The sequence below is a fragment of the Stegastes partitus genome, unplaced genomic scaffold, assembly GCF_000690725.1.
Source record: "Stegastes partitus isolate 25-593 unplaced genomic scaffold, Stegastes_partitus-1.0.2 Scaffold0, whole genome shotgun sequence".
Classification (NCBI taxonomy): domain Eukaryota; kingdom Metazoa; phylum Chordata; class Actinopteri; family Pomacentridae; genus Stegastes; species Stegastes partitus.
In genome coordinates this window covers 1,128,910-1,138,646 of record NW_007577731.1, presented here as the reverse complement: position 1 = coordinate 1,138,646, position 9,737 = coordinate 1,128,910, and the positions used below count along the sequence as shown (strand labels likewise).

Sequence of the window (9,737 nt, the reverse complement as noted above, 5' to 3'; positions counted from 1 at the left end):
AATTAACCTCAACATGTTTTTGGACTGTGTGGGAGGAAGCCGGAGAACCCGGAGAGAACCCACGCTGCACGGGGAGAACATGCAAAGTCCACGCAGAAAGATTCCAGTGCCCCCACCGGACCGCGAACCGGCAACCTTCTTGCTGCGAGGCAACAGTGCTACCAACTGCGCCACCCTGCAGCCCTCGTTTTTGACATTTGTTCTTAAAAACTAAACGATTATCGTAATGGGTTCATTTCCTTTTCATGGAGTAATTGTCTCAGCTGGAAGTCCTGCAGCGTCTAACTCCATCCTTAAAATATGAAGCAGAGCCCCTTTTTCCAACTATGTAAGATGGTATAATCTATCCAGAATGTAATCTCCTCTAAGTGAATTTAAGTTTGTGGACACTGCTGAGGACAGTGCTGCCATCATATCCAATACAACCGGAGTCCGACAAGACAATGAAACACTCCAGCTTTTCATAGGAAGGAAGGCCCGTTCACCGGATTAATAGATGTGTGATCAGTAATCAGGCAGGCCAGAAAGTATTCAGCTAATCACTGCAGTGAATTAGCAGGAAACTCTGTCCTTTTTCTTTCCTTCAGCATTCAGTCGACTTGATAGATTCTTTTCTTGTCAGAGGTTGGCACGCTCCCCGGTTAGAGTGCCCGGCCTGCCTCTCTGTGTCGTCTTTCATTTCCTTTTCACCCCCAGGTCTTTCTGTACCTGTCAATTTCTTTCTACAGTGTGACTCCTTAATCCACCTGAGTGCATAGAGGACAGTTTTGACATAAGAAGAAAAGATAGACTCCTAAGGAGAGGACCAGTATCTTTGGAGCCCGGGGGATAACCGGATTACGACAGCCATTTTGTGCTGCTGGCAGTTTTTCTTATTACCCATTTTTCCCCCCTCATCTCTGCAGAGTTGAAACGCTGCCCTTTCTTGGAAGTCACTCCAAACACTGACGAGTACACAAAACCCAACACATGTTTGTTTTTCTCTCTCCTCCAACTAAAACAACTGCAAGATTTGTGCAGGATTGAAAACATATATATATATATATATATAAATGCATCCATCTCCACACTGCCCTTCTCTGCCTCACGTGTTGTTGTCCGCAGAGAGTTTTCACTTCTTTGTCTGGAACTCGCGGTCCCTCTGTGGATGTAATAATTGCCTCTGTGTGGCGGTGGGTTCCTCCTGTGAGCGAGGCCGGCCTGAACCTACAGCACAGCAGATAACAGCACCGCCACGAGGAGGCAGATCAGCTGTCTGACCCCTGCTGCCGCTCACTTTATCCCTCCAGCCCGTCTGGCTGCGAGGAAACCCAGAGGAGGAAAAAAAAAAACAACCCTCTGAAAACGTCTTATCATCTCCACCACTGATGCATTGTGCACCGCTGGATCTTTTATGTCCGTTTATTTCGCCTTTGAAGAGGCCCGCCGTGCCTTTGATTGTGGGAGGTAAATGAAATAAAGGCCCCCCTTCTCGCCGGTACGCTGATATCCGAGTTTATCAACCAGAAAAACCTAAACCCCGAGCTCGGACCGCCGCGGGCCCGTCTGCAGACGAACACGTCATGCTTCTGTCATGGAAATAATCCCTTTTGCGGAGGCCATTTCTGATGCCTTTGAGGCGCCCTGGAAGCTTCCACTTAGACACCCAGAAATGAAACTCCTCTTTGTGAAGTAATCCCGTGTTTCTCACCTACATCTTCTTCTACATATAGCCTAGTTACTGCTCCACCAAAGCAGATGTTTGATCAGACCGGAGACACTTGTCCACGTATTTATATGTAATAAACCTGCATTGCATCACTGAAAGGAATTTAAATGAGTTAGTTTTGAAGACAGGTTTTTAAATAAGTACAAACTGAGGCTGATTTTGCCATAAGGGTGAACCTGCAGCCGTTTTTTATAAGTTTTGTTTAATGCGGGACCACTTTCAGAGTCATGTGGTCTGTGTTTGAGGAGAATCTTTAGCAACTTTTGTACTAATTTGACTATTTTTACACCATTTCTGCACCTTTTTATTACCTGCACACCTTATTTTTATTACATTATTCCTCATTATTCCTTAAAAATATTAATGTGTTAAAAAATATGAAACCTCATAAAATGCATCCCTCCTCAACAAAACTTTTAGAAAATCTAATCAAGTGGCAAACTGAGAAAATCCATCCTAATTTGGAGACTTTCTTCTCAGGACTGGAGGTGAGGGGCCACATTAGCTTCCTGTGAGGATCCCCTGAAATTCATTTTGGAGCAAATGAGGCGTAAAGGGTCATGCAGTGCAAAATAACATCCAAAACTCTTATGGGGAAGCTTTTAGTTTCTAGTTTTCTGCTTGTGTTGTGCAGCAGATTAGCTTCCTCCCCTGCCCACATGCCTGCGCTTGTCTCAGCGGAGATTTGGAGAGACTAAACCCCGCTGCAGAGGCAGGAGAGGGGTGTCCCTCAGAAATGTTGTAGGCCTACAGTTACTTTTTGTGAAGGGATTACAGAGCTCTCTCTCTTTCCCATTGGCTTGGCCCGCCGTGACAGTGGTGTGGTGATGAGTGGATGACATGCCCAGCATCATCCATAACAAGCTTCCCACTTTGGTCCCGTGTGACTCCCCATTCATGCGCCCGGGCTTTGGCTTTATGTAGTTTTCAGTTCCACTTTGTGCAAATGCTTTGCTCCATTTGGACTCACGGTCTTGTTTCTTCTTAACAAAGACACTGGAAGAATTGATTTTTTTTTTTTTAAACTCCATCCATCCTGCAGACTTGTTTTCCTCTTTACGCACCAGACGAGCATGAGCTTTTTGGAGCGGTGACTTACTTGTGTCAGTTCCTGAAATGGCAAAACCTTTAGATCACATCAAGAGACCCATGAACGCCTTCATGGTTTGGTCCAGAGGCCAGAGGAGGAAGATGGCCAGAGAGAACCCCAAGATGCACAACTCTGAGATCAGCAAGAGGCTCGGCGCGGAGTGGAAGATGCTCTCGGACTCTGAGAAGCGGCCGTACATCGACGAGGCCAAGAGGCTGCGGGCTCAGCACATGAAGGAGCACCCGGACTACAAGTACAGACCCCGGCGCAAACCCAAGAGCCTCCTCAAGAGGGACCGCTTCGTTTTCCCGCTGCCCTCCTTACTCGGGGACGCGGCGGAGCACTTGAAGGGATTTTCTATCGACTCTTTTCTCGTCCCGGGGGATAAAGCCAGAGCTCTCCTCGCTCCCGCCTCCTCCTCCTCCTCTTCCTCCTCCTCCACGTCGTCATTCTCGCTCCTGGAGCCGGTGGCGCAGTTCAGCACCGGCGCTGTCCAGCGGATGGCGGAGATCCCGCACGCCCTGGCCGCCGGCGCTCTGCCCTACAGCGCGCACACCTTTGGATACCAGACTGGAGGCTTTGGGGCTCTGGCGTGCCCGGGACAGCACACCCACACCCACCCGTCGCCCTCCAGCCCCGGGTACGTGGTGCCGTGTAACTGTAGCGCCTGGTCCGCGGCCAGTTTGCAGCCCCAGGTGGCTTATATTCTGTTCCCCGGAGGGATGGCGAAGAGCGGCATGGACGCGTACGCTTCAGCCGGCTCCGGCGTGTGATGGAGCGGACGGACGCACGATGGGGGGGAAGTTTGCGCACAAGAACCTCCACCTGTTTTCAGCTTTAACAACAAAACTGTGACATGATAGTGTTTCTGCAGATATTAAACACGTTAAAAAGGCACCCTGACACGTTGCTCCTTATTCCATGTACATACAGAGAGAGGACTGGGCTCCATGTGGAGATGCTATTTTACTACTTTTTTGCAAGAAAAACAGCTCAAACTATTTAATGAAACACACTTTTAATGCTTAATGTTTAAATTACTGTCTTATAAAACACACAAGCTGCTGAAGAAGCTTTCTGACCAAAAAAAAGTCTAATTTGGCATTTTTTCTGTCATTTTTGGGCCCTAGCAGATGTTCGGTGTCAGTGTGTCGGCCTGCTTTCTTTTCATTTTCAAGTGGGGAAAAAATAAATCTTTACAGAAGGAGTGTTTTATAATTGTAGTATTTTTGTTCTTTGAAGCAGCTGATTGAAAACTCTTGCATAAAGTAAGTGTTAACGTTTTACATGGCAGAGGTTTTTTTTTTGTTTTTTTTTAATTTAAAGTCGGTGTTTGTGATGATCCAGATCACTTTTTATTTTATCTGGCGTTTTTATGCCAAAGCAGCACATCTGAACGCTCTCATTTAACCTTATTCAGGACTTTTGGGGTCTTTTGGACCCTTTTTAAATATAAAAAGAGGGACATTTGTCGTGCATTCAACTTATCAGCAAATATATTTAACACAGTATAAAAGTCTAGAATGAATACCAACACATGTTTTGCACATATTCTTTCTACGTATGGAAACATGAAAGTCCTGAATAGGGTTAAACAAGCTGACTTTTAACATCTCGATAAAAGCGTACATAAAACACAAACAGATGCTAATATTTCACGGGGACTCAAACACAAGAGGGACATTTTCTGGTCCGGCTCTGCTGCATGAGTAGAGTCGTGCGAGTCCGTGAGCTGAAGTGACGATAAGAGAATAATAGAAACTTATCTCCTCCTCAGGCGTTGACACAGTGATAAGGTGAAAAGTTGAAATGTTTGTTCCACCGTTGACGTTCACACTGAAACCAGAGAGCTTTAGTCTCGACGTGCAACGGCTCGTAGTCGTTTCAGATCTATGAAATGTAAATATGCGTTTGCTGAGTAGCAGAAATGCAGCAAACGATCCTGACTGTTGAATCCCTGCAGCTCTGGAGGAGAACAGATCAACTTGATGAAGTGTTCTTTAGCCAGATATCAGATCTTCACCAGGTTCAGCTCCAGTGTGGCTCCTCCTGACCTTTGACCTCCCCGTTTAGACCACTGCTGTGGCTTGTGCCATCCCACTGTAAAGTATATTCTGCTCAGAATCTAGACTCAACCTTCGTCTGATGCATCTTTCTGTCTTTGCTTCCTTTCTGGCGGTGCGTCATGTGAGACCTAACACACTCACTTCTGTCTCGCCTGGGTGTGTGTTTGTTGTTTTCGCGACGCTGTGTCGTGTTTTAGTTTCAGACACTTGACTGTATGGTCTGCACACTTTAGAGGCACTGATTCAGTTTCCTGTATTTACATTCAGGCGTTCATGTCGGTGCCAGGTGTGCCCTGTCACCGCTGTGTCCACACCTCTCAGCACCACGTCGCCCAGCCCACGCTGCTGCATCACCCACTGGGTGAAACCGGGCCGCCTCCGCCCAACACCGCCATCATCAGAGCGCCGCTTCGCCCATTTTCATTCTCTCCTGACACCTGCTCACCTGTAGCACCCTAACTTTACGCTCACCTGTACATGCAGCTGCACTTTAAGTAGAACCCGTTTATCTATTCAAACCTCTCCGCGCAGACACGCTAACTTCTCCTCCCGGGTAGATTTTCTAACTGCCAAAACGACGATGGCGCCCGGGATTTTACAGAATGGCGGATTCGTTCTGGGGCTGATCGGCGCCGCGGCCCTCATCGCAGCCACCGCCATGAACAAGTGGAGCGTGAAGGACCGGCAGGGGGATGTGGTGACATCCGTTTACACCTACAAGGGTCTGTGGCAGGACTGTGAGACAACATCGTCCGGATTCACAGAGTGTCGCCCGATGTACGGCCTCCTGGGATACTCAGGTAGGACGAGACCCTCACCGGTCTTCACCGGTCTTCACCTCAGAGTTTATCCAGTGACTGAAAATGAGCTTGAATTAATTGCCGTCCTAATAACTGAACAGATTGTGTCCTGAATCGGCCTCCCTAATGGTGAGCTGCTTTTTCTTAGTGAGGACATTAAACCAGTCTGAGCTCTCCTGTTGTTATACTTGAAAGAGATGTTAAAAGTTTCCTCTGTTTGTACAACGAGGCAGCAGGAAGCCAAATGTAGCACCGGGTCAGGACGAATAGAAAAGAGAGACTAACAAGGAAGGAAGCTGTTTCAGGTGCAGAGGTGGGATTTACTGAGTGCACAGTGAAATGTAAAACCAACACAAAAACCTCAAATCGTATTAGTTTGCATCGCTTTCATGCTGAATGTTTAGGAGGAAAAAAAACAGACTCATCTCACCTCCTGAAACCTTATTCTAAAAATCAAACACTTCCAAAATATATGTATTAATTCACCACCAAGCATTTTATGTTTTCACTGAAGTTCTGGAGAAAAACAACAAAAAGCCATATTGTCAGGTTGTGTGAAAATGTTTATTTTCCGATTAAAGATAATTAACGTGGAAATTATGAAGAAAAATATGGGAGAAAAAATCTCACTAATTAGTGTAAGTGATAATTATCCAAACACACGATGTCATAATTTCTACACCTGTTGTTCTCTCTCTGGTGTCCAGTCCACACCTGCCAGTGTTTGCATTAGCACCGGTGCATTGTGGTTGCTTTAACGGCCGACTGGCCGGTCAACAGAGTTATCAGCAATAAAACAAACAAGCAAAGGGCAGTTTCCCTCAGCGCGCCTGCTGTAACAGGGAGTCTGACACCTAAAAGCACAACACAAAGGCCTTTCTCTACTCCTGCACGTCTTTCTGTCCACCAGGAACCTTCCAGGCCGTGCGAGCCCTGATGATCGTGGGTGTGGTGCTCAGCGTGCTCGGGGCGCTCATCTCGGTCTTCTCCCTGACCTGCCTCACCATGAACAACATGGCCGACACCACCAAGGCCAAGATGAGCCTCACCGCCGGCATCATGTTCATCGTCGCTGGTACGAAGCAGAACACTGAGACCGATCTGAATGTTATCGTGTCTATTAGAAGTGTGATTTTTTGTTTTTTTTGCTGGGGTGGAGGGTTTTTGGAAGCGAGGCGTGACAGATCAGCTTAGAGATCCAGAAGACATGATTTAACTGTGTGAGTTAGTGAAACCCAACATGTTAACCAGTGGTACTAGTACGTGGGTAAGTATTTGCAGGGAATATTTCTATAATATTGTACTTTTGCATGTGTTTTTAACTTTGCAAATTTAGTTCAACAAAACAAAATAAAATCAAGAAATAAATTGTGATCTAGTGTTATAGATTAGGATTCAACTTTACTGGGAAATTCACAAGTCAGCCAGCAGATAAAAAGCAATTAAATGGACACAGCGATGCATCAGTAATTATAATCCAGTCGTATACGTTGATCTGAAATATACATTTTTGCATAATGAGGACTACTTTAAATATATGACTTTTCGAGTATTTCTATGATTTCTGTGATATTGCTATTTAATTAGACTCAAATGAAATCTCCGTACTTCCTCCAACTCTGATTTGTACCACTGTGAGTTGCTTTGTGAATGATTTTAACCTGAAACACACAGGGTTCCTATCGTGGGCTGCTTTAGTTTTTATTTACTTTGGCCGATTTGTTCTTTAGGTTAAGCAGCAGTTTCTCTGTGAAGTGATGGAATCTGTATCTTTTCCCTCTCCTCTCAGGTCTTTGTGGTATTTCAGGAGCTTCTGTCTACGCCAATCAGATCGTGGCCAGTTTCAGGGTGTCCACCTACCCCAACTACGGAGGAGGATACGGGAACGGGGTGGTGGGGGATGGGATGGGTGGAGCGATAGGAGGTGGTATGGGATTAGTGCCCACGTACGACATCATTATTATTACTATTATTATTATTATTATTATTATTATTATTATTATTCTACCATCACATTCTCTCTGTTATTCCCACGTTGGGCCGACACGGCGTCTCGTTTGTCTCTACCAGATACACGTTCGGCCCGGCTCTGTTCATTGCCTGGATCGGAGGCGGCATCCTGCTTGTCGGTGGCCTCCTGAAGTCTCTGGCTTTCAGAGAAATGGTGAAGGATGAAAAGCCGCGGTGAGTCCCTTCATAGGTTCACAGCAAAAGATGAAAATGCACCGAAACATCTTAAAATAACGCGTCTACGAGTCCACTTTTTACCTACAAATTAAAACAAGACATGTTTTACATGTACATAATCACAATATATGATTTTTTCCCCCCTCTATGTTCTTACTCTCCAGCTACCCCGGGGTTGTTTACAAGCCTCAGTCGCACAACAAGGCTGAGCTGATGGATCAGCATTCAGAGGGAGGCCACAGAGAGCAGAAATATGTGTGACTTCAGCCACAGTTTGTCGCTTTAAACACCCAGCATGCTTTGTAATGTTTGTGTTTTTTCAGTTGCCTCACATTCAGTTATTATCTGATAAAAGAAGCCGGTGGCAGCAGGTAGAGGAAGGAGTAGGTTTCCCATCCCAGTGGCTCGGCTGCTGTATGTAATTGATTTTTATAATTTGAGTTCTGTTAAATCAACTTTTTTTTGTTTGAGAATAAAACACTGATTTCTGAAATACTTGTGCCAGGTGGTGTGTTTTTACTGATGACATATGAGAACACATGTAAAGGGGCTGATGTATGAATAAAAGGACAGACGGATTCATATATCAGCGGTTTAAGAGCAAACATGTCACTGTCCTGGGAGTTGATGGACCTCTAGGGTGCAGGAATGCTAACACAGGTAAAAACAGAGCTACTCGAAGTCGGAATAAAAAATGTGACAGAACAATATAACCGTCTAACAAAGGTCTGTGCCAGTACACGCCGAAATAAATATGAATTCTGTTATTCAGATCACTGATTAAGAGACAAATGTTAAGTCGTAAAATATGTTTATTTTTTTAACTGAATGGGGAGTTAATATTTTATGTACTAGTGTGATGACCCCTGAGGTCATCTTGTGTCTTGTGGGTGGTTCTAGTTCGGCTATTGGTTCTGTGAGTGGCTGTTTAGGGTAATCAGGAGCACCTGTGACACTCAGTGTGTTCCTGGGTTACTTAAGGGCTGACTGCAGTCTAATCTCTCTCTACTCTGCTTCCCTCCGCAGGTATTGCATCGGTCTGGTTATGGGTTAGTTTTCTTTGTTTAGGACGTTTGCATTTACAACACTTGCACAGACATAATTCACGCACACACACCACTGACTTCATGTATTCTCACAACCCCATATTGGTTTGGTTTTTATTTTGATATAATTTAAGGGAATAAAGATAAGCTTTAATTTTGAAACTTGGTGTGTCTCTCCTTTTGTTGCGGCCGTCTTGAGCCCGGTCGTAACACTAGTAGTTGAGAAATGGTCTCAAAGTCCAATACTGTTGTTTCTCTAAAATGAACCTCCTTAAATACTGTCACATGTTCCATCCATCCATCCATCATCTCTACACCTTAATCCTCACTAGGGTCATGGGGGGCTGGAGTCTATCCCAGCTGACTCAGGGTGAAGGCAGGTTCACCTGGACAGGTAACCAGTCTATCACAGGGCTACACTTAGAGACAGACAACCAAGCACACTCACATTCACACCTACAGACAATTTAGAATCACCAATTAACCTCAGCATGTTTGTGGACTGTGGGAGGAAGCCAGAGAACCCAGAGAGAACCCACGCTGCACGGGGAGAACATGGAGACTCCACGCAGAAAGAACCTGGGTGTCCTCACCGGGACGCCAACCGGCAACCTTCTAGCTGCGAGGCGCTAACGGTGCTACCCATTAGAATGCACTGAATGTGTTTTATAGACTTGCAGATAGAGGCTCTGCTGACACACGACTGAGCTGCAAAGCCATTACAGACCACTAGATGCCAGCAAAGTCACATCTTTGCTTTTAAAATCAGCATTCGGCTCCTTTTCTTGAGTAAAAGCTCACTGCAGCAGCAACGAAAAGATGTTAAAACAAGTAAAAAAC

General features: G+C 45.5%; 1 protein-coding gene and 1 pseudogene across 1 annotated transcript; both read left to right on the top strand.

The window, feature by feature from the left end:
* The first annotated feature begins 2,543 nt into the window (after positions 1 to 2,543).
* LOC103368010 (transcription factor Sox-14-like) lies at positions 2,544 to 3,571 on the top strand (annotated as a pseudogene).
* Positions 3,572 to 5,444: 1,873 nt separating this feature from the next.
* Positions 5,445 to 8,331, top strand: cldn18 (claudin 18). The gene is made up of 5 exons (XM_008280395.1): positions 5,445 to 5,664; positions 6,575 to 6,739; positions 7,454 to 7,610; positions 7,735 to 7,848; positions 8,016 to 8,331. Exons 1-5 carry the CDS (start codon positions 5,445 to 5,447, stop codon positions 8,110 to 8,112), a joined length of 753 nt encoding a protein of 250 aa, XP_008278617.1. The 3' UTR covers positions 8,113 to 8,331.
* Positions 8,332 to 9,737: the final 1,406 nt, after the last annotated feature.